This window comes from Bombyx mandarina, chromosome A1, assembly GCF_030267445.1.
Source record: "Bombyx mandarina strain Sakado chromosome A1, ASM3026744v2".
Taxonomy (NCBI): Eukaryota; Metazoa; Arthropoda; class Insecta; order Lepidoptera; family Bombycidae; genus Bombyx; species Bombyx mandarina.
The window spans coordinates 3,893,871-3,919,576 of record NC_143234.1 but is presented as its reverse complement, the minus strand read 5'-3'; the positions used below and the strand labels follow the sequence as shown (position 1 = coordinate 3,919,576).

Sequence of the window (25,706 nt, the reverse complement as noted above, 5' to 3'; positions counted from 1 at the left end):
CTATGCGCTCCAGTAACCACTTAATATCAGGTGGGCTGTGAGCTCGTCCATCGACATAAGCAAGAAAAAAAAAAAAAAAAAGTTAGGTATGTAACAGAACACCTTCCAACACCTTGCAGATCGTTGAGTCCCACATACCCCGCGCGCCCCCTAGGCGCAGGGACCTTGTAGGAGGTAGGGCCAACGGCCCGAAAAAAAAAAAAAAGGTGTGTAACAGAATCTAATTACTAACAAGAAACCATTTAAATTGTTCCAGAGCTCTCAAAACCGGCTTCTGATCAAGAATGGGAGGATCGTAAACGACGATGGTATCGAGGAGGCTGATGTTTACATCGAAGACGGCATCATCAAGTGAGTTTTTGTTCCACATCTCATTCCGGGAGAAGAAAAGCGGTTCAATGTAAAATCGTTAAAAACTGACGCGTATTGTACATTCGTTAGTGTCTCGCAATCATCTTTTTTTGCTATACAATCGTTGCTAGTCTAAGAGGCTGTTCCAACTTCGCGTGGAGCTAACACTGGCCCTAACAAGAGCGGTGTTCCGCTGAATCTGCTACCGGATCGGAATCGCGACCTACTGAGAATTTTCGGCGAGAGACAGGCAATCAATCGACGCGACCGGTAATGTACGGCAAACATTACGCAATAGAGTCCGAGTTCTACTTAAGCGGTAGGTACACTATAAGCGGTAGGCAGCGGCTTGGCTCTGCCCCTGATATTGTTGACGTCCTTGAGCGACGGTAACCACCTACCATCAGGTGGGCCCTATGCTGTATTTACTGGAGGTAGACTCTTGTGAGTCCGCGCAGATAGGTACCACCACCCTACCTATTTCGGCCGTGAAGCAGTAGTGCGTTTCGGTTAGAAGGGTAGGGCAGCCGTTGTAACTATACTTGAGACCTTAAAACTTATATCTCAAGATGGGTGGCGCGTTTACGTCGTAGATGTCTATGGGCTCCAGTAACCACTTAACACCAGATGGGCTGTGAGCTCGTCCAAACATCTACGTAAAAAAAAAATGCTAGTCTGCCTGATCGGGCAATAAAAATAATCTTGAAACTGATTTTTCATCCTCACGTAATACTCACGTTAAGAATGAAGGGAAGTTTGTCGGAGCGCACGCAAAAAACGCATTGCAATCGTATTGTTTATTGTTTTACGCACCTCAAAATCAGAAAACTGGTTCAATTACTATCGTTATCACGTCGCTCTGGTCCGCGAGTAGAACGCCCACGTAATAGAAAGCGGTCATTCTTGTCCTCCGGCGAAAACATTACGATAGTGTGAATGTTGCTTCGACAAACAAACTGACAAGCTAACATTATGTGTTATTTTTTTTTTGCCTCTAAAGGCAGAGCGTGAAATAACCATGATACGCAGAACCTTGATAAGGAATACTTAATTAACACTCGTGGTTTTTAATACGCTTTTATTAGCTTCAGACGTATGTATGTTTGTAACGGAATCTTTGAACATGATTTGACCCCCTTCAAAACGTCGGATTAACTCGAAATTTGGTATACTTATTAAGGACCGATGACAATTCAGTATATGAAAAAAAAATTGAAAAAATTTAAATTCAACTAAAAAATTAAAAGTACTTAAATAAAGGTTTAAAACAAACTAACAAAACACGCTTTTATAGAAAATCCAACTAAAAAATAGAAAATAAATTTTAATAAACTTGAATTAAAAATAGTGCTAGTAATTTTGTTGTAAAAAATTTATTGTAAACAAAGCGTGGCGTGCATGGTATCAGTAGTTATAAATATTTTATGAACATATATGACTAGAAGGGTTATTTTGATAATATCCTGAAAAGCACGCTTTTTTACAACAAAATCATTTTTTCTTACACTATTTTTAATTCAAATTTATTAAAATTTATTTTCTATTTTTAGTTGGATTTTCTATAAAAGCATATTTTGTTAGTTTTTTTCAACTATTAGTTATTCTACTTTAATTGCCTATCTATCTACAGCAGAACATCCAGCAATTTTCTACGATTTCTTCAATGCAAATCACAAAATGCTTGATGCGTGTGTAGCTGTAGTAGTCTCGCTTTTTTTCCTGTTAAATCTTGCATCTGCCTAAGAAATAGATTAATTTATGAATGAAACTACAGTATTATTAAGTCATAGTTCTTTATACTCGACGTTCAATTTAAATTTGTTAGTAAACACATAAAATATTTCCGGTTTTATTGTCTCACGTCTTTATTTAATCAACTAATGAGAGTGAAAGGGACAGCGTATGCCAAGGGGGCTGCAATTTATTGATTTCATGACGATGTCTGCTTCGTAACGTGTCATGTAGACACAAGATTTCACTTGAGGAATACCTTTCTTATATTCTTTATTTCTCTCTTTAATTTCTCAGATGGGTGGACGAGCTCACGACCCACCTGATGTTAAGCGGTTGCCGGAGCTAAATAGACATCAAATACCTTGAGACATGAGTTCTAAGTCTCGATTTTATAGCAGAACAGCTGGTTTATCATTCAGATCTAATTACTGCTTCACGGCGGAAATAGGTAGGGCAGTATCTACCCGTGCCGGCTGACAAGTCGCTCAACCACTAGCAGTCGCTTGTAAAGGCATAAAAATCGGCAAATGAAGTTATCAGTAAATAAATTTAAGTTTTTTTCGCATATCGTGGGCATCGGTAACTCCATATGACAAATATCTTCAAATACAGACCCGGGGATTTTAAACTAGAGTCCACGGTAAAAGACTGCGTGTTATTTACCGTTAGGTCATCAAGGTACATCCCGAGGCCTGGCGCAATTTTCTTTATCGCCTCTCAAGAAAGCGCCACTCACTCGGAAAATCTTACACGCAACTCAATTACTGAGACGATAGCGTTACGGTCGATACGAATCGTTAATAGCCATAACAAATACACTTTCATAGTTTCAACAGTGATATACTAAACAACCGTCCGTTTCCGGTCACCGTCCTCGTCGAACCCGTCGCTAGCGACGAAGGGCTCGACGAGCGAACTAACCCATAGACACAGCCCACTGAGTTTCTCGCCGGATCATCTCAGTGGGTCGCGTTTCCGATCCGGTGGTAGATTCTGCGAAGCACTGCTCTGGTTAGGGTCAGTGTTAGCAACTCTCCGGTTGAGTCCCGCGAGCTCACCTACAAACATTAGGGCGAAGCTGAAATAGCCTCTCAAGGCTATCAGCATAGGTAGGATAAAAAAAATAAAAAAAATAAACAACAGTACATGCAAATATTGCTTATTAAGCTGACAGATCCTGTCTGATCGGCGGTAGATAGCGAATTGGCTCGGAATAGTGATTCTGATATTGCCGTGAGCGACAGTAATCAGTCACCACCGGCTAAGCTGTGTACTCGTCTGCCTATTAAGTAAGCCAAAAAAAAAGAATCCAAAATCGCTCATCCACTATTATGAGATTGTTTTTATAACGCACTGAATCCTCCCTACCGCTTCTAAGTGCTACAACAGACGCTCCGACGAGGAATCTTTAGTGATAGATCAATCTTGGCTATGCCTATTGGTGATTTTAGTAAACAAAACTAACACACATTAACAGGGTTATTGCACAGAAAGTTCTAGTATATGACGTATTCGTACGATCGGATGTTTCTTCAAGTTGTAGTCCCGATATTGATCGCTTGGTAGATTGTTTAGATAAAGTACTTATCACAAACCAACCGATTTAACTAGAACTACTTTCGCGGTTCAATCTTTTTTACTGCTAACATTTATTGTCATGTCAATTTCCGACGTTCCGAATACTTAATAGTTTTCGTGGTCACGAATAACTAGTGTTATTATGCTAACTACGCGAGACCGGGTGAAGTGGAGATATTTTGTGAGGGCCCTATGCACCAGCGGGGTACTTTAGGACCACATCACTACTACACATTTCATCAACTCTTATAGTATCAACGGTTACCCATACAAATCTTACTCCAAATTCTTAAAAAAATCTCGTCCAGCATATAATCTGCTCTGAGGATTTGTTCGAGATGATACCGGCATCTCGTTTTTACCATGGCACCGCCAGCCACCGGAATAGAATTCATCTATACTACCTGGAGCCACTGCGGTCATCCGCAGTGCGTTTCCAGAGATCTTTTTTGCCACGTACCATCCGGCTATGGAATGAGCTCCCCTCCACGGTATTTCCCGAGCGCTATGACATGTCCTTCTTCAAACGAGGCTTGTGGAGAGTATTAAGCGGTAGGCAGCGGCTTGGCTCTGCCCCTGGCATTGCTGAAGTCCATGGGCGACGGTAACCACTCACCATCAGGTGGGCCGTATGCTCGTCTGCCTACAAGGGCAATAAAAAAAAACGTATTTCGTATATTCAAACTATGCACATCGAACATAAGATACCTAAAGTATGAACTTAACTCATCGGCTTCATTCAGCAGAAGTTCGATCAATAATCTAACTCGAATTTTTGGCTCGGTTCCAACAATAGCATCTCAAGAAGGAAAACCTAATTTCATGTGTTGCCTTATCCGTCCGAGGATCGTCCTTATTTGGCGTGCCCATTTTAGTTAGCGAGAAACTAAATGCGTATTTATCTACACTAACTAAAATACATATGTACACGTGTAAATATACTTGAGCTGTGCGCTGTAAAAAAAGGACGTGTCGAAAATTGAGTGATATGTCAGGAGTTTCTTTAGTGTCGACTCAATTTGTGTAAGAAAAATCAAACCCGCAAAATTATTATTTGCCTGATGATTACTGATAGTAGGACATCTTGTGAGTCCGCACGGGTAGGTACCACCACCCTAAATATTTTTACCGTGAAGCAGTAATGCGTTTCGGTTTGAAGGTTGGAGCAGGCGTTGTAATGTTAAAACTGAAACGTTACAACTTCAGGTGGGTGGCTGCATACGTTGTAGATGTCTGTGGGCTCCGGTTACCACTTAACGACAGTTAGGCCGTGAGCTCGTCCAACCATCTAAGCCAGGGGCTCCCAAACTTATTTTGTCTACTGCCCCCTTTGAGAATAAATTATTTTTACCGCCCCCATTCTCTAACCTACTTAAAAAGCACTATAGCGAGAACTCAATAGTTGTCTAAGATTAAATTACAAATCGCCTCCCAAGCCTCTACACAACGCCCCCATTTTTTTTCTGGGTCTCTTACCTTTAGGCTTGCAAAGGGGGCGTTATCCCCGCTTTGGGAAAGACTGATCTAAGCAATAAAAAAAAACGGCTGTTTTGGCGTAAATACGCATATAGTTCTTTTGGGCATAATCACTTGCTAGTACATTTTACGTGACTCTCTTTTTTCCCCCTACCTATGCCAATAGCCCTGAGAGGCTATTTCAGCTTCTCTTTGACGTGTAGGTGAGCTCACGGGGCTCAAAACCGAGAGTGTTGTTAACACTGGCCCTAGCAAGAGCAGTGCTTCGCAGAATCTACCACCGGATCGGAAACGCGACCCACTGTAACTCAGTGGGCTAGAACTCTCTTGTAAACTTCAACTTGTACGGACGTTCACGTGTCGTGACGTAACACGTGTAGTTACAGTTATGAATTCAAGAATTCAGTAAATACAAAAGGTAAATGCCTCAAACCTTAGTCACGCTCACAATTCCCTTTCTTTTGTCGATAACAATAGTGCGTGTTTGAATTGCATGATCGTTCGCGTTATAGCATTTTGTCACGGTATACGAAAACAAGGCAAGGTTATTCTGTGTAAATTCCGCGATCGCTCTTTGAAAATTTTGTTTGAAACTCATGTCGAATTTTACGTAATTATCGTAATCATAAGATTGTTAATCCGAGAGATTTCGCCCGTGAGATTGTTTTAAAATTAAAATTTTCATGTATTCTTATTTGTGTAGAGTTTTCATGATTGGCCCAGTAACCAGAGAAATATATAGCTTTATAACGTTACTAGCTTTTGCCCGCGACCTCCCGCGACTTCGTCCGCGTGGAATAGTTCACAAATAATGCTTTATTTTAGAACAAATTTGGTTAGCATAAAAAACGTTATAGTGAGCCAACCTTGACATATAGACATATGCTGTCGCGGACTTTTTTTTAGATCTTTTAAAGGGGAACAATTCAGTCATACATTATTTTAGCGAAACTTTAACCGTTTCTGCAGCGCACGCAGCGGAAATAGCAATGCACACAATATCAGTTAAACTGTTTGGTAACTAGTTCAGTGATTTATTATAGTCAATTAATTTACTAAAACGTGACGATTTTTACTGGCGCCCCGTAAAATTATGTTTGCCATGGACCGCGGTATAACTCCGCCGCCGCGCCGCTGCCTATAAATTTTAATAACGAAATAATGTAGAAATGAAGGCTTAAAAGTTAGAAGCCAGTGAATGTCAAATTTATGTGAAGTATTTATAGTGTGATATATAATTTAAATAATTGTAAATAGACGTGCTTTAACAAAAACTGACTTTAAATAGAAAAAAAGATATTCCAAAACAAATTAATATACACTAAAAACAAGAATCATCAAAATCGGTTGGCGTGATATTGAGTTATTGAGTTATTCATCTATTTGTCGCGACCGTACTTGAAGCAAATTTAAGACATACATGGTTTTCTCATGGATCTCATTATCAGAACTGTACTAAATTGAAATGGGACCACGCGAGAAGCGTCAGCTTTCTAATAAAAAAAGAATCATCAAAATCGATTCACCCAGTCAAAAGTTATGTATCCTTTTTAACGAAAATTGCGCGGACGGAGGAGTATGAAATTTTCCACACTTATAGAGAATATGGAGAAGAAGTGCACAATGCTAATATTTTTTTTAAATAATGCATAAAAGATACATTAAATCAATAAAGAAAACATTACACACACTACATACCATGTATTTGACGCACACACGCATACATACTATTTATTGTCAAACTTTTTTTCTTAACGTCTGTGGTCAAATTGAGAATAGATGAAATATTGTTTGTCTTTATTAATATTTTTTTATAGTGTAGCCTTGGCGAAATTTGTGATTATCTAATATATAAAATTCTCGTGTCACAGTTTTCGTTGCCATACTCCTCCGAAACGGCTCGACCGATTTTCGTGAATCTTAGCGTGCATATCGGTCAGGGTTGAGAATCGAACAACATCTATTTTTCATCCCCCTAAATGTTAAGGGTGGTCCACCCCTAAATTTTATTTGTTATTTTTTAGACGAAAATTTTTGTTTTTATTTTTTTATGATACAGCATACAAAAATACATACAACCCTAAATTTTCACTCTTCTACGATCAACCCTTATTTTTTATTTGCTAAAAAAAATTAAAAACTTTAAATTTTTTTGCGAGAATTTTGTTTTCATTTTGTCATGACGTAGAATAAAAAAATTCATATTACTGTGAAATTTTCACCCCTCTACGATCAACCCCTATTTTTATTTGTTATTTATTTATTAAAAAACTTTAATTTTTTTGGCAAGATTTTCATTTTTATTTTTATTTTGTCATGAATTAAAATAAAAAATCTGATGTTACTCTCAATTTTTCATCCCTCTATGATCAACCCCTATTTTTTATTTGTTAATTATAAACTTTAATTTTTTTGGCAAGTTTTTTATTTTGTTTTGTCATGACTTAAAATAAAAAAAATCACATTACTCTCAATTTTCACTCTTATATGATCAACCCCTATTTTTCCATCCCGATTAATATTTTTTTTATTCTATGCACAGATCCGCTATAAGGTTGCAAGATGGCAATCAAATATTATAATTGTAGTACGATAAATTCTTATTCAGAGTTTATAATTTCAAGTTCCTTTAATTATGATTTTTTTTAAATTGAATTTGGTCTCCCGCCCTCGCCGGTCGACTACTGATCAACTATCAATCGATCAGCTATCCCCGCCAGGTGTCACCACTCATCCAGCAAACATCACGTAGTAGGGATGAGAACGAAGCCGGTCTCCTGTCTTACTTACTCACTATACATCATAGATTATACACTTAATATATTTGAGAGCTATACAATACTATACATTTTTCAGCCATGTTTTATTGGTTTTATTTGTGTATCAATAGTATGTTCAGTAGGTCTGAGAATCGGCTACTATCTATTTTTCATACCCCTAAGTGAAAAGGGTGGTCTACCCCAAACATTTATTTTTTATTTTTATTTTTTGGATATTTTTTTTGTTTATAATGAGGTATTATGTGGTTAAGTGAGGTTTTTTTTTCTCAGTAGAATTTCCCTAGAAATCTTATTTAAGGCAACACAATGTTTGCCGGGTTAGCTAGTCTAATATATAAAATTCTCGTGTCACAGTTTTCGTTGCCATACTCCTCCGAAACGGCTTGACCGATTTTGATGAAATTTTTTGTGCTTATCCGGTATCTATGAGAATCGGCTAACATCTATTTTTCATCCCCCTAAATGTTAGGGGTAGTCCACCCCTAAATTTTATTTTTAATTTTTTAGACCAAATTTTTTATTTCTATTTTTTTATGATACAACATACAAAAATACATACAATCCTCAATTTTCACTATTCTACGATCAACCCTTATTTTTTATTTGCTAATTAAAAACTAAATTTTTTTGCAAGAATTTTGTTTTTATTTTGTCATGACTTAGAATAAAAAAAATCATATTACTCTGAAATTTTCACCCTTCTACGATCAACCCCTATTTTTTATTTGTTAATTATAAATTTTAAATTTTTTGGCAAGATTTTATTTTTTATTTTGTCATGACTTAAAATAAAAAAAATATATATTACTCTCAATTTTCACTCTTATACGATCAACCCCTATTTTGCCATCCCGATTTTTATTTTTTTTATTCTATGCACAGATCCGCAATAAGGTTGCAAGATGGCAATCAAATATTATAATTGTAGTACGATAAATTCTTATTCAGAGTTTATAATTTCAAGTTCCTTTAATTATGATTTTTTTTTAAATTCAATCGATCAGTTATCCCCGCCAGGTGTCGCCTCTCATCCAGCAAACATCACGTAGTAGGGATGAGGACGAAGCCGGTCTCCTGTCTTACTCACTATACATTTTTCAGCCATGTTTCTTTGGTTTTATTTGTGTATCAATCGTAGCTTGCCAGCTATGTTTTTTTGGTTATATTTGTGTATCAATAGTATGTTCAGTAGGTCTCAGAATCGGCTACTATCTATATTTCATACCCCTAAGTGATAAGGGCTGTCCACCCCAAACATTTTTTATTTTTTTTCTTGGTTATAATGAGGTATAGTCCCCCGCACGTAACTTGGCAAGAGTCGCTAGATGCGCAGAAGTCGTTTTTTAGGTCTCTTTGGTTGTCAAGCGGGACGCGGGGAAAGACGTAGCACCGTTCCGAGCGCGCGATTGGTCAGTCGACCCTCCCCTCCCGCACCGCGTCCACGTTCCGTTCGCTCCCGGTTACACATGCGCCTACTAAAGTTGTAGGAACCCTTTGTTTATATTGAGTTTTTGTTACGAGTTGTTATTACTGTTTTAAATTTAGTTTTTGTTACGAGTGTTATTGTTTTAAAGCTTGCAATGGCAGGACCAAATACCAATGACCATAATTATAGTCGATTTAGTCACGGAGCGTTTTATTATTTACGCCAGTGACGACAGCGACTCTTCGTTATGTCGACGATGAGGAGCCAACTCCTTCCACCAGCTCAGGTGCTACCATAAATTTAATCCAAGGGGTAGCACTCTTAGAAAATGATAGTGACGACGGCGACACATAATTTTTAATATTAAGTATATTTTTTTAAATAAAATTTTTAACTTTTAATTGTATTTTATTTATAACACCTAATACACTTCACGAATTCCTCTCTTTTCTTTAACTTTCTTCTAAACACACAGACTTAAAAATAAATTATGGCAAATAAAAAATTTAATAAAATAAAATTAACATATATGCGGGCAATAAAAGTGACCATTTTTTTGTTGCAATGTACACTATGCGCGACATTACCCCCACTGCACCAAAACCTTGCTAACTTACGTGCCGCTTACTATATTATGTGGTTGAATGAGGTTTGTGAGAATTTTATATATTAGACTAGAATTTCCCTAGAAATCTTATTTAAGGCAACACAACGTTTGCCGGGTCAGCTAGTAGAAGTATAAAATACAATCATAATAGTGTACAAACTTAAAATTCCAATTAATTATAGTCGAATTTCGACTATTGCGGGACCTCTAGTATTGTGTAATTGTATGTGAAGTTTTATGTAAATATTTAAATAAATATTTACATGTAATGTGTATGAACTGTAAATATTTAAATATCGTTGTAATCAAAACATCGGGGATGTCATGAATGAAAATTTAATTTTCCGGCTGGCAACACTGGCGAGGTTGGCGGGAATAATGAAGACGTCACTAATTGGAGCGAACAGGTGCTTGACCTGCCTTTGTCTAATCCACTCCCGGTGGGAACGGCGATGCTCCGTTTGTACTGACTGTTCTATAAACTTGACACACTTTAATTGTAATGGACTAATGGACTAGCAAAACGCGCCATCTGTTGTACATTTGTGGCGACCTAATCTGCGTTACTATGCCGAATAAAGCTAATGTTACCCACAAAAACAGCTCACCGAGTTTCTGGCCGGATCTTCTCAGTGGGTCGCGTTTCCGATCCGGTGGTAGATTCCGCGAAGCACGGCTCTTGTTAGGCTTTTTTTTTGTCATTTTTCCAGCCTTGAGAGGCTATTTCAGCGTAACCTTGACTAGTAGGTGAGCTCACGAGGTCCAAACCTGACGACGTTGTTAACACGAACCCTAGCAAGAGCCGTGCTTCGTGAATCTACCGCCGGATCGGAAACGCGACCCACTGAGTAGATCGGCCGAGAAACTCAGTGGGCTCTTGTTAGGTTTCGTCTTAATAACAACGTCAGGCTTGAGCTCCGAAAACTTACCTACTAGTTCGGTGAATCTAGAATAACTCCTCGAGAGTACTAGAATAGTCAGGAAAAAAAAACTAATGTTAGTTTGCAATAGCGGTAGTTTCCTGGACCTCGAAAGAGGCACCACTGCACAATCCTAGACCTTTTTTTTGCTCAGATGGGTGGACGTGCTTACGACCCACCTGGTATTCAGTACCGTAGCCCATAGACATCTACAACATTAATACCGCCACCCACTTCGAGACATGAGTTCTAAGGTCACAGTTTTTACAGTACAACGGCTGCCCCACCTTTCCAACAGAAATACATTACTGCTTCACGACAGAAATAGGCAGGGCGGTCGTACCTACCCGTGCGAACTCACAAGACGTTCTACCACCATGCTGTAGACGGTTGTCGAATTAACTTTTGTATTTCAAGTCAGGTCAGTCACTATTACTGTCATTGCGTTGTACTTCAATCCATACCCGTGTTTGGGTTGTCTCGCTCGGAACATTTTTCGTATTGAATTTTAAAATAACCCTCACAATATCATCTTCTGTATGCATTTCGCTTAACGCAACTAAGGTCAATAACAATAACTAGTGTTATCTCGCACGATAAAGTGGATAACGAGAATCGAGCACGCACGTAGCGTTTAAGAGTACTTCAGAGTATCAGTGTGTACTATTATCTATCTATCTATATAAAAAACTTATAATAAAATAAAACTAATAATAATACCCAATTTTATAAACAAACAAAAAAAAAAACAAGTTTAATATCTAAATGTTAATAACACGTGAAGCAAAAACTTTGTACACCTTTTTACGAAAATTGCGCTTGCATAGGTGTAAGAAATTTCTTACATTTATAGAGAATATAGAGGAGTGCAGAATGCTAATATTTTTTTTTAACTATACATAAAAATAGATGAGATCATTAAAAAAAAACATTACACGTACTACCATATATTTGACATACACACGCAAAATCGTGGTCTAATTGAGAATAGATTAAAATTGTTTGTCTGTAATATTGTTTGTCTATAGTTGCAGCCTTGGCGAAATCTGTGATTATAAAACAATGATTAATGTGACAATAGAACCATAATAATGTTCAAAAAGTTTGAACATTATTATGGTTCTATTGTCACATTTCTATAATCATCATTTCTATTAATCATACATATACTTCACGTGCTATTAACATTTAGATATTGAAGTTTATTGATTTTTTTTGTTTATTAAATTGGACATTATTATTATTTTATTGCATAGATGGGTGGTCGAGCTCACAGCCCACCTGGTATTAAGTGGTTACTGGAGCCCATAGACATCTACAACGTAAATGCGCCACCCACCTTGACATATAAGTTCTAAGGTCTCAGCATAGTTACAACGGCTGCCCCACTCTTCAAACTTAAATTAATTATAGTCGAATTTCGAACACCGGGCGACCACTAGTTTAATTATATAATTGTAAATAGACATGCTTTATCTATAATAGAAAAAATAAAAAAAAAAGATATTCCAAAACAAATTAATATACACTAAAAACAATAATCGTCGAAATCGGTTGGCGTGATATTGAGTTATTGAGTTATTCATCTATTTGTCGCGAACGTACTTGAAGCAAATTTAAGACTTATATGGTTTTCTCATGGATCTCATTATCAGAACTGTACTAAATTGAAATGGGACTACACGGGAAGCGTCAGCTTTCTAATAAAAAAAAAATCATCAAAATCGATTCACCCAGTCAAAAGTTATGTATGAGGTAACAAACATAAAAAAAAAAACATACAGTCGAATTGAGAACCTCCTTCTTTTTTGAAGTCGGTTATTAAAACAGTTGATGTCTCTTCATTATGTTAACAGTTGCATCAGAGATCAATGACCCACTAACTAAACCGTAAATCAACAAAATTAATGTAAACGAAGCACAAAAGAAAAACGCCTACGCGATTCTTTCTCGAATACAAAATAGATTTTCTATTACACACAAGAAACGTTCACGTGTGTGTGTGTGTTATATCATACTCGTTATTAAGTTGTTTAAGAGAGAATAGTGTAGTTTTCTATCTTTTTTTTTATTGCTTAGATGTGTGGACGAGCTCACAGTCCACCTGGTGTTAAGTGGTTACTGGAGCCCATAGACATCTACAACACCTAATATGTCAGTATAGTTACAACGGCTGCCCCACCCTTCAAACCGAAACGCGTTACTGCTTCACGGCAGAAATGGGTGAGGTGGTGGTACCTACCCGTGCGGACTCACAAGAAGTCCTACCACCACTAATTACGCAAACTATAATTTTGCGGGTTTGGTTTTTATTACACGAAGTTGTTCCTTCACCGTGGAAGTCAATCGTGAACATTTGCTGAGTACGTATTTCATTAGAAAAATTGATACCCGCCTGCGGGATTCGAACACCGGTGCATCGCTCAACACGAATGCACCGGACGTCTTATCCTTTAGGCCACGACGACAGTAATTACGCAAAGTATAACTTCGCGGGTTTGATTTTTATTACACGATGTAACTGTAACGATGCTTAGAGTAATTAAAAATGAATAACATTTCGGATTTGTTTTTTTTAAACTAGCGTCCGACCAAATTATGTACAAAGGATTTAGTCATGCTTTGTTTGATTGGGCGTGTTAATTGAATTAGCGAAATTAAAGAAAACTAGGCTTGGTCGTGACGAATGAGTGGGCGGGAACATGACATACATTTTTTAATGTCTTTCGTAATACATGTGTATGATGTATTGTGCAGTAAGCTATTTATAATGAATCGCTGTAAAATTAATTAAATAATCTCGTCCGTATTTTATATAATTTAAAATCTAAATAATAAGGTATGTTAAAGTGACTTTATAAAAATAATAGTTTAAAATAACTAAAAAAAACGCTTTACAACGCAATTCAACTAAAAAATAGAAAATAAATTTAAATTTAAAATAGTGTAAAAAAAATTGCTTTTAAGACGACGTGCAAGCTGCTCATGAGTTCTGTCTCATGCGAGGTTTGGACGTTGGTTGTTGAGCGACAGGAGGTTTTAGTCAGTTCGACTCTGACATACCCCGCCCAGTATCCCCAGAAAAGGGCGGAAGTCCGGCGATTTCCTCCTGACCAAAAAAAAAAAAAAAAAGTTATTATTGAAATAATAATTCTTCTACTCATATCTGTCAGAAAAATATTTATAACTAATAACACCATGCACCCCACGCTTTTTTTACAATAAAATATTTTTTACACTGTATTTTCAATTTAAATTAATTAAAATTTTATTTTCTATTTTTTAGTTGAATTTTATATAAAGCATGTTTCTTAGTTTTTTTAAACTGTTATTTTTCATTTTTTAGTTGAATTTCAATTTTTTCAATATTTTTTTTATATTTTTTTTTATATTGAATTATCATCGCTCCTCGATAAATCTACAAAGTTTGAATGAAATCTGGCCGTTTTAAGTGGGTCAAAATCGCGTCTAAAGGAGTCAGTTACAAACATACAAACATACACAAGTGAAGCTAATATAAAGCGTGTAAAAAAAACGTTATAGCAAAACCTGAACTGCTAAAATCGACTTAAACGTAATGTAAATAGAGTGTACCGTCATCATTAGCTCTCAGATAAGTGCACCTGTATTCTAAGGAGTTACCTCGAAACTTCCTAGACCTCGACTCAGTTAAGGACACGCTAGCGATCATCTTGAGGGCTCTTCGATATCTGCATGTGAATTTAACTGTAAATCGACGAATAATAAATAAAAATTGCCCTTGTAGGCAGATGAGCATACGGCCCACCTGATGGTGAGTGGTTACCGTCGCCCATGGACTTCAGCAATGCCAGGGGCAGAGTCAAGCCGCTGCCTACCGTTAAATACTCTCCAAAAGCCTCGTTTGAAGAAGGAGATGTCATAGCGCTCGGGAAACACCCTGAAGGGGAGCTCATTCCATAGCCGGATGGTGCGTGGCCAAAAAATATCTCTGGAAACGCACTGTGGATGAACGCAGTGGCTCCAGGTAGTATGGATGAACTCTACTCCGGTGGCGGGCGGTGCGATGGTAAAAACGTGATAAAGGTATCATCTCACACAATTCCTCGGAGCACTCCCCATGGAACATGCGGTACAAAATACAGAGGGAACCGAAGTCCCTTTCTCAATTCCAAAGTCTGAGTCTGCCAGACTTTTGGAACTTCAGTTCCAAAGTTTTTAGAGTTACCACTACTGTTATTGTTACTGGTATTACTTAACTATTGTTTCATAAAAGTGAGTAAAAGTTTTCGATATAGGGAAGTAGTTCCATCGAGCAGGTGAGCATTATTGGGTAGAGCAACGGTCCGCCTTCTGAGTTTCTCGCCGGATCTTCTCAGTGGATCGCGTTTCCGATCCGGTGGTAGATTCTGCGAAGCACTGCTCTTTACTATGGCTAGTGTTAGAGACGTCCTCTGGTTAGAGCCCCGTGAGCTCACCTACGCGTTCTGTTACGCTGGCATAGCCTCTCAAGATTATATACTCAAGCTTAGATAGGAAAAATAAAGAAAAAAAATTGAATTCTGTTACTCGAACGAATTCCAATACAATGAAAATTTATCTTGAAAATGTCTTAAGCACCATTCAAGATTTTCTCAAATAACTTCTATGCTATGATAGTTAGGGTTGCATACGTCTAGACCAGGAGTGGAGTTCCTTAGTAAAATGTTCATCTAGACGTAATTGTTCCAAATAGTAAGACTAACATACTCTTATGGGATGTGAGGAGATAACCACGTAACAACATGACGTCATCTCAAACGATTCCACAGACCAAGTCTATTTGGACTGTTAGACCCGGCAATTGCAATAATTAATCCGTGACAAAGAAAAAAAACTAGACTAGGCTAATTACCCGGTATCTAATAGACATAATGTTGAAATACGATGAGTGCTAGAGTTTTACGAATAAGGAAATGAATTGTGACGCTAAATTGTCTCTTAAAACAATAATTCCGTGAATTGTCAGCTTCCTGTTTCCCATCAATGTTAAGCACAGTTTAATTTAACGCGTTGTGGCGAATAGGAAGCCGGCGGTAGGGTTGTAAATACAGTAAAAGGTCCTTATTCGAGCTTCCTTCATATTTTACTGTTCATACATACTGTTACGCGCTGGGGTTGAGGCTAAATAAAAATTCTACCGAATTACAAGTTAACACTGTATCAGAACACTTTAAAATTCTCAATTCGCTTCTTCCGCTTCGCTTCAGGCGATCCGTTCGCTGTTTCGCTTCGACTAGTTCCGATTACTAACTGACTGCGTGTTTTTTTTTTCCTACCTAGCTAGTAGCCTAGAGAGGCTATTCCAGCGTAACCGTAACTAGTAGGTGAGCTCACGGGGCTCAAACCTGACGACGATGCTAACACGAACCCTAGCAAGAGTCGTGCTTCGCAGAATCTACCACCGGATCGGAAACGCGACCCACTGAGAAGATCCGGCGAGAAACTCAGTGGGCTGTGTCTGAGGGTTAATTTACTCGTCGAGCCCTTCGGCGCAAGCGACGGGTTCGACGAGAACGGTGACCGATGCTTGAAGTACCTAGAAGCACCGTTAGTGGATTGGGAGGATCCGAGATGACGCGTTTTGGGCGACGTTGACTGCTTTCCATTCTTTCCGCAGGATCGGGATTGACTGCGTGCCGTCTATGCAACGCTTTTATAGCCGATACCGCATCCCTACAATTATCGAGAATATTCCACAAAAGTCGAGTATTGTGTGTTTCCGCTATCTGACAATGCTACTAGATCCTCTGATATTCGTTCGGCTATTCGACGATAGATGGCGTTACTCTTACCGGTGTAACAATACATACACAATTAATAGTACATCCCAAGATCGGTCGCAGTCGATCAAAGCATATAGTGAATTATCTTGTATATCTAGAAGTGGTGGTAGGTATCACCGCTGCGTCAATGCTGCTGAGAAGCCGTAACGCGGTTTTGGTTTGAAGGTTGGGGCCTTGAAGCCGTTGTATCATAGAATTGAGACCGGCTGAGCCTTTGCTCGCCCACTTGTCCTGGTGAAACCGGAAAGGCCTCCGGGCCACCACTAATACATACTTCGATCATAAAAAAAAGAATTGAGATTTAGAACTCATGACTCAAAGTGGGTGGAATTAAAATTTTTGATACGAGGTGAAACGCTCAGAATACAGAAAAAACTGTTTTTTTTCTGTATTTTGAAGTGAAACGTGAGCTCATCTACCCATCTAAGCAATCAAGAGAATTACATCACAAAGAGGCTCACAATATTTACACGGACACCAATAACGCGGAGAGCAACACCAGTGTGCTTAGTGCGAGTTTTTTTTACGTTTTCGATAGCGTAAAAGTTAGCTCATATTTGTATGGAGTGCGATCGTTTGCGTACTGTTATATATCCCTACCGAACCCTAAACTGCTGACACCCTCGAACCGCTGACTAGACGGTCCGAGGTAGAGACTTGATAGGAGACCGGAGAACGGTCAGTAGTCAGTGAACTGTGTTAGAGTACGGGTGCGGCTGCCGGGATTACTCTGAGAGTCATTATTCATATTGTTCAAAATCCAATAAATAGTTGTATCCTAAGAGTTTTCCTTTTTTTAAACGACCTCAGAGAGAATTCCCATAACAGTACGTTTGTCGCTAGGGGCGCTGTTCCAACTGCATACAAAATTGGGTTAACTTTTACGCTAACGAGAACGTTAAAAAACTCGCACTAAGCACACAGACCGCTATCGCGTTAAAAAATGTACACTCCTGACGATCCTATCAATGTTTATTTACCTTTGTACAGGTGAAACTAAATTCTAACCTCTTTTTTTATTCCTCTGAAGATCATTAATTCAACCCAAGAGACTCACAATGATCTATTAGCGAGAAATAAATTAACTCTGAATTACTTTTTTCGAACGGTGTTGATTTTTTTTTTCTCTCGTGCAATTAACAACATGTTTTGCTTGGATAATATAAAGGCGTGACCGAAACACGTATTGGAGTAACCCCAAAATACTGAAATGAGAACTAACAATAAGCAGGTAAATTCAGAGATGAACTCAGTAAAAAATAAAGGCTCCAAAAAAACATGATAGAAATATGATTAAATAGTTCTGTATATAGTCTCGGAGCTAGCTGTTGTTATTCCCTATGACTTTTTTATTGCTTAGATGGGTGGGCGAGCTCACAGCTCACCTGGTGTTAAGTGGTTACTGGTGCCCAACGACATCTACGACGTAAATGCGCCACCCACCTTGAGATATAAGTTCTAAGGTCTCAGTATAGTTACAACGGCTGCCGCACTCTTCAAACCGAAACTCATAACGGCTTCACGGCAGAAATAGGCAGGGTGGTGGTACCTGCCCGTGCGGACTCACAAGAGGTCCTACCACCAGTAAAACCACCAGCTGACCAGCAGACTTGAGTAGTGGAAAGCAGATGATGAATTCCCACGGTTTTTTAGAATTTTTCGCGGCAGATATGGAGTACGTTGCACCTGTGCGGACTCGAATAGGCCCTGCTTCTCTATTCAAGGTCAGAATTAGGAAAAAGAATCTATGGAAAACAATAAAACTGATTCCTGCTATTATGTTAAAATATTAGCTCCTAGTAGATTGTCTTGTCAATGCTTTGAAAAGTAAGCGAACAGCCCAATTAATGAAAAGTGGTCCGTGGACAGCGGCAACTTAAGAGGCACCTAAATCAGGTCGCTTAACTAGCTACATATGCAAACTTCCACGTATACAATAACGTGTTTATTATCTGCACTTTCAAACTATCGATCTTGTTAGCACTTCTCACCCCTACCACGAGTTAACGATTTAAGTCAATAGAAAGTTTTAATTCACAGATATAATCGAGTTACATTGTTGTTTGTGTGGCGAAAGTTTTTTTTTTGAAGGAAACTATTGTGTTTCGGTACGGAATAATACGCAATATCCATCATATTAGAGAAAGCAGTAGGTAGCGGCTTGGCTCTGCCCCTGGCATTGCTGAAGTCCATGGGTGACGGTAACCACTCACCATCAGGTGGGCCGTATGCTCGTCTGCCTACAAGGGCAATAAAAAAAGAAAGAAAAAGAGAGAGAGAGAGAGAGAGAGAGAAAGAAGGAATATACTTTTTTGCATACCAAAACACAATTAACTTTAGAAAAACACCCCACAAGCAAATACATTTGTACAATACGCGGTCTTATCGCTAAAAGCGATCTCTTCTCGAAAACCGTTTAATTTACAGATTCCCTGGAAAAGATAAAGATATAGCAGGTATGTTGCGGTGTACTATTAACAATACATTATTAAAGAACATATATGCATACAATAAAGATATGTATACCGTTTACACATAATATGAAATAAATATTTCATTTATATACCAATATACATACTGGTATACTTACAGACATATAATGAATCAACTTATTAACTTATTACTAGAACTTCTGGTGATAAGCCGTTTGCTATTACTCGCTGGGAAGCGAAACTCATGCACACATTTAATTTTGTTACTACTTACTGTAACTTTATCGTTTTTAGGTTTTGTTCTCGAAATTATTATTAAATCGTGTAGTTTAAGTAAGTATGGCAAAAAAATAATAGCAAATTAGATTTAGGTTTATTCCCAAATTCCCGAACTTAAAACATAGCTGTAGCTTACATTTCGATGTTTTTATACACGTTCGATTTTTGTTCGAGGAATATCACATTTTTTACGTTTGTATGAGAGTTATGTTCACGTATCTCTATCGATTCAAAAGATTTGTATGTAATTTGTATAAAATGTGCGTAAAACTAAATAGATCCATGATTCGTAGGCTTTGACTTACTCGCTTAAGCATTAACTCCGTCAATATTTAATATATGTGAAGCGTAATAAATAAATATATACGTGTACAGAAATCTAGTAAGTATGTTCCGGCTTCAGGCTCCGAAATGGCTGCATCGATTTCCATGAAAAATTCATATTGATACAGCGAGTGATCTTGCGTTTGAATAAAAATCAAATCAAATATCGGCATTCAAACCTGGGTTGGAATAGTAGTATAAAAATAATAGTATAAATTTGTATGCTATTTTACGAAAAACATGGCGACGGACATTCGGTGCGTTGAAACCGTCAAAACTAATTTAAATTTTCGAATTCAGAACTGCCCGTCATTGGCGTTCCGTTGCGCATGCGAACGACTTAGCCGGAAACAACTTAATGCGGCTCTGACATCCGCGATGTGACAAGCCTGGCCAATATGTGTCTCCATTTAAAAAAAAAACCGTTAATTACGAAAGAAATCGAGTTTCCGGATATTTTTTCGATCCCACACCACTTTAACCGGGTCAACGGTTCCTTGACCCATATTAAACATTTATTACATTCACGAGGCACACACCGACAATTGCTTTAATCAAATCGAATGGTATTAATAATAATCGCTTAGTCATACGGGTTGAACAATAAATCGGCATCCAAACAATGATTCGGCAGATTTGACGGTTAAATTAGGGTCGATTAATTTTGAATGATTCGAATTTGAAAAAGAATGTTCCTTTTTTGGAATTCGGTGTAATGACGGCTTCAAAATTAGATCGTTAGGCCACGGATTACTAACTATCATTCTCAATTTCGACGAGTTTTAATTCCACGTCTTTTATTGTTGAACAGACCCCATAGGCAACATAATAACGCCACCCACCTTGACACATGAGGTCGCAATCTCGAATTGCAAATGTATATTGGCTGTCCCACCATACAAACGGAAAAAAATCCTATCTTGTATGTGTAGATTGAGATTTTTGCCTTTTCCGACTAGGAGTAAGCGTTATAGATATTTTTTATAATTACATATATTTCTCCGAAATCAGTGCATGATGTTCCACTGAAATGTCTTTATTACATATTGACCTAATTAACTTCAAAACAAAAAAAAAAAGAGTTTATTAAATAAAAAGCGGTTTGGTCTTACTGATTAGAATGATAACAATCCGCGGAACTTTTGTCTCCTGTAACTCCACTCGATACAATAGTGGGCCATGAACTAGTCTATTGTAATGTTATGATTCATCAGTCCTTTATAAGAGGATTTTTACAGAAGTCGTCGTGGCCTAAGGGTTAAGACGTTCAGTGCATTCGTGTTGAGCGATGCACCTGTGTTCGAATCCCGGGCGGGTACCAATTTTTCTAATGAATTACGTACTCAACAAATGTTCACGATTGACTTCCACGGTGAAGGAATAACATCGTGTAATAAAAGTGAAACCCGCAAAATTATAATTTGCGTAATTACTGGTGGTAGGACCACTTGTGAGTCCGCGCGGATAGGTACCACCGCCCTGCCTATTTCTGCCGTGAAGCAGTAATGCGTTTCGGTTTGAAGGGTGGGGCAGCCGTTGTAGCTGTAACTATACTGAGATCTTAGAACTTATATCTCAAGGTGGGTGGCGCATTTACGTTGTAGATGTCCATGGGCTCCAGTAACCACTTAACACCAGGTGGGCTGTGAGCTCGTCCACCCATCTAAGCAATAAAAAATAAAAAAAATCCGTGGAAAATACAAATCAGCTATAACACTTATAGAGCCCTATTGACAATAGCTATAGCTACGTTTGTACTGTTTGTAGTAACTACTAGTAACAGTTTTCATAGCGATACTTCCAAATTAGGGATGTAAACCGGTTCGAAGAAAACCGGAGAAAAACCGGTTTTTATACATACCGATAAACACCGGTTTTATTTAAGAATACCGGTTTTTAATTACACGTTACATTCACAGTTCATACCAGTGCTACCAGATCAAATATACAAGCTACCTAAAAAAAACCGTGTTTCAGACTCAAATTACCGTGCATTACATTGACAAAACAGTACATTACATTATTCCGAACGCCATGGCGGCCGCAGTGAATATAGTGCGAATGTATATTGAGACTGAAGCCGCCATAGGAAACCACACCGAAATTGCTGGCACTTTTTGGATGAGCAATAGTCATTTAAGGCCTTTAAACAAAATAGCATTTAAATACCTATCAGTCCCAGCAACTTCTGTGCCTTCCGAACGTTTGTTTTCGACGTCGGGGTATGTGCTAACATCTAGTAGGCTTCTGGATGACGCAGTGGACCAACTATGTTTCTTGCATCACAATTTTGATTTAATACAATAGTATTAGATTAAAAATAAAAAGCTTTTTATTTTTGGATAATTTAATATGATCGTTAAAAGCCCATATAAAATATGCTCACCTAATTAATTGTATGAAGAAAACTCTTCGTTTGCACGTAAATTTAGTGATTATTTAGCCTTTATGGAAAAAACCTAAAAATACATTAAAAAACCGGAGCCACATCGCTATTCCAAATATATTTTTTATATTTTCTGGGGCTATCTATTTACCATGCCAAGATTACCAAGTCATGAAATCAGCCGTTAATGCCGATTGCCAACGTTGACCGACCGATCTATCTGTCTGTCGGTATATCCGTATTTTATAGGTTTCTGTAGGCGTCACCCGGTTACAATTTCTCCGGGATCCACCTTTTCAAGATAAATCCAGATTTTTAAAGTAAGAAGTCTAAAAATCGGTAAATGTACTATCAAAATATGTGATATAGTTTCGTGGGTAACACAACGATAGCGCGATTCAGCTTTTCGTCAAGCGCCATCTATCGGCGACAAACGGAATTGTAAAATAGAAAATTATATCACATACAATGCCTTGGGTCTACCACTTAGATTTAGGTGATTAGAGTGGCATTAAAAATAAACAAGCTAAACCGTTGATTCTGGGCGAATGAGAGTTTCAACTAGCATCCAAAACCGTGTCTCTATCTCATGTAGCGCCCTCTAGTGAATGCGCGGTCAAAATGGAATACAAGGTAGCAGATTCATTGAAAGTTAGCCCACTGAGTTTCTCGCCGGATCTTCTCAGGGGGTTGCGTTTCCGATCCGGTGGTAGATTCTGCGAAGCACTGCTCTAGATAGGGCCAGTGAAATAGCCTCTCAAGACTATCAGCATAGGTAGGAAGAAAAAAATTGAAAGTGCCCAGTTCGGCAATGACTGGCACGGCGAATAAATAAATAAAAAACTTATCACTTTACTTAACACTTTCATTTCCATATAGATCACCGGTGACCGGTCACCGCACTGAAATTATTAGTCGATTTCTGTTACTAAACGCCGGAATTGCCTAACTTTGGCTTCTTTAATTTTAAATGTACGTTTTAGGTCTCTTAGAAATAGATTCATTGTTAGTATCTCTGGGTTTGTCTTTCCCAGAGTCTACTAGATATTCCGGCGCCTTAGTTCGAAGATCGAAGAGAAAAATCGACATAATTACTTCATTACGCCACGTAGGACACCGGTCACCTACATGAAATTCAAAGGAATCATATCAGTGAAATTTAATATTTATGTACATCTGTATCTATCTATGTATGAATGACCTGCCTACGCGATAAAAATAGCAATGTTATTAATTTAAATTGGATTTGCTTTAAAAAAGCCTATTTTTTATAATTCAAAATACATTTACGGTCTAATCTTGCATTTTTATTGTCGTTATCTCGAAGAATGTTAGAAACTACGAATAAATAATAAGTCGTTACAATGTTGTTCCTTGAATCTGTCTATGTTAGTACAATTTTTGTGTTCACGGACGATTAGTGAGAAAAAGTTTATTTAAAAAAAATTTTAACCGTTATTTTCTCTATTCAAAGGCAACTTGGCCGCAACCTCATCATTCCTGGAGGCACACGGACCATCGATGCCGCTGGCAAACTGGTCATGCCCGGGGGCATCGACCCTCACACTCACTTCGAGCTGGAAATGATGGGCGCTAAAACTGCCGATGACTTCTACAAGGGCACCCGGGCCGCGGTCGCTGGAGGGACAACAACCATAAGTAACAATTTATTTATTTATTGCTGTGTCACGTAAAAGACCTCACGGCTCACCTAGTTATGTGGTTACCGGAGCGCTTGAGTCATAGTTTCTAAGTCTAATTTCCCAGCAGTTTGCTTAGTGAAAGTTTTTTTTACATTCTCTATAGCGTAAAAGTTAACTCAAAGTTGCATGGAGTTCGAACGTTTGCCGCTAGGGGCGCTGTTCCAATTGCATACAAATTGGAGTTAACTTTTACGCTATCGAGAACGTTAAAAAACTCGTACTAAGCACACAGCAGGCAGGGTGGAAGGATATACGCGTGCGGGGTCATAAGACATCCTAAAACAAGTATTAAAGCTGATAACATTTGTTAAAATATTCTGACTTTAGGTAGTAATTATTTAATTTTCTGTAAAAAAATCCTACACCACCCCACCCTATTCTATTCTTCGAACCCGAAGAATCAATTGGTAAATTGTTTAATTCAATTTTAACTACACAACGCATGATTTGAATAATTACTGAGGCTTTGTTGATCGGTTACACAATAACTCCAACATTGTACTGCAACACGAATTAATTCCATCAAGGTTTCGTTTGTCATCGATAGATGGCGTTGTACGTAAATCTAAAACAAGCTTGACAATAGGGTACGCCAAAAAAAATATTTAATTTTTTTTCTTTTGGTAGGTACTACGAAAATATCGTATACAAGATGACGAAAAAAGAATTTAGCAGAAAATTATTTTAATTCCCTACAAAAATATGTACTTCTTTTTACTACGCGATAATTCGTTGAGACATAATAAAATTTCAAAGAAATAAACAAAAAAAATTCCATGTTATTTAAATGAGAATACAAAAATCACGATGCGGCACCTCTAGAGAAGAGCTCAAACTTTACCAGAATTTTTTTCTTCATCTTGGACGATATTTTCGTAGTAGGTACCTAAAGAAAAAAAAATGAAAAGTTTTTTTTTGGCCCACCCTATTTGACGATACGAGAAATTCTCACTAATAAATTAAATGTGACCATTAAGTTTGAGGAGATCCCCTGAGTTTCTCGCTGGATCTTCTGAATAGGTCGCGTTTCCGAAGCCGGTGGTAGATTCTGCGAAGCACGCACTTCTCTCGCCAGGGCTACTGTTAGCATCGTCCTCTGGTTAGATCCCGTGAGCTCACCCACGCGTTCGGCGAATCTACTATGACCCCTCAAAATAGTCTCAAGTATAGTTACCAGAACTAGTAACTATACTTGAGACCTTAGAACTTATATCTCAAGGTGGGTGGCGCATTTACGTTCTAGATGTCTATGGGCTCCAGTAACCACTTACACCAGGTGGGCTGTGAGCTCGTCCACCCATCTAAGCAATAAAAAAAGGTAGGAAAAAAGGAGGGGTGAAGTCACGAAATTTTAAGTTTCTTTACGTATTGTATATCGTTTCAGTTGACTTCGTTCTACCTGAAAAGGGGCAGTCGCTTCTAGAGGCCTACGCAAACTGGCGGGAAAAAGCCGATAATAAGGTAATATTAATAAAATTAATTAATACTGAATTCATTTATAAGAACCGAAATCGGTGCGCTCTAAGAAACTGCTTAGCCGATACATATTCGTTTGACATCGACGATATCTACAAAACTGTATGAACAAAATAACACCTTAATACATTGATTTTTAAGCTCTTTTTAAAGGCATAGGAAACTCACCTACCACAAGCTCTTTGCTGGCTCTCTTAACCCATAAATTTCATAAATACACAAGACAATTCTAAAAAGAATTTTAACAGCATCGAATTTGCTTTGCGAATTTTTATTAGTTCGATACACTTAAAGCTCTCGTCAGTGTTTACAAACTCTGAATACCGCTACCTTGTGAGTTGTGACATAAGGTCAAACTCTCCCGCTCTTCAAAGTGGTCTGTTTCGCGGAAGAATTAGTCACGATGATAACAGTACTCCATCATCGAGGA

General features: G+C 38.0%; 1 protein-coding gene across 4 annotated transcripts in view; it reads left to right on the top strand.

The window, feature by feature from the left end:
* CRMP (Collapsin Response Mediator Protein) overlaps positions 1-25,706 on the top strand; it is a 76,211-nt gene that overhangs the window by 38,304 nt on the left and 12,201 nt on the right. For all 4 annotated transcript variants that reach the window (XM_028169882.2, XM_089739623.1, XM_028169881.2 and 1 more), the window contains exons 2-4: positions 257-351; positions 23,572-23,756; positions 25,185-25,261. In XM_028169882.2, coding sequence (XP_028025683.2) covers positions 257-351; positions 23,572-23,756; positions 25,185-25,261 — 357 coding nt within the window. The remainder of the gene's footprint in view (positions 1-256; positions 352-23,571; positions 23,757-25,184; positions 25,262-25,706) is intronic.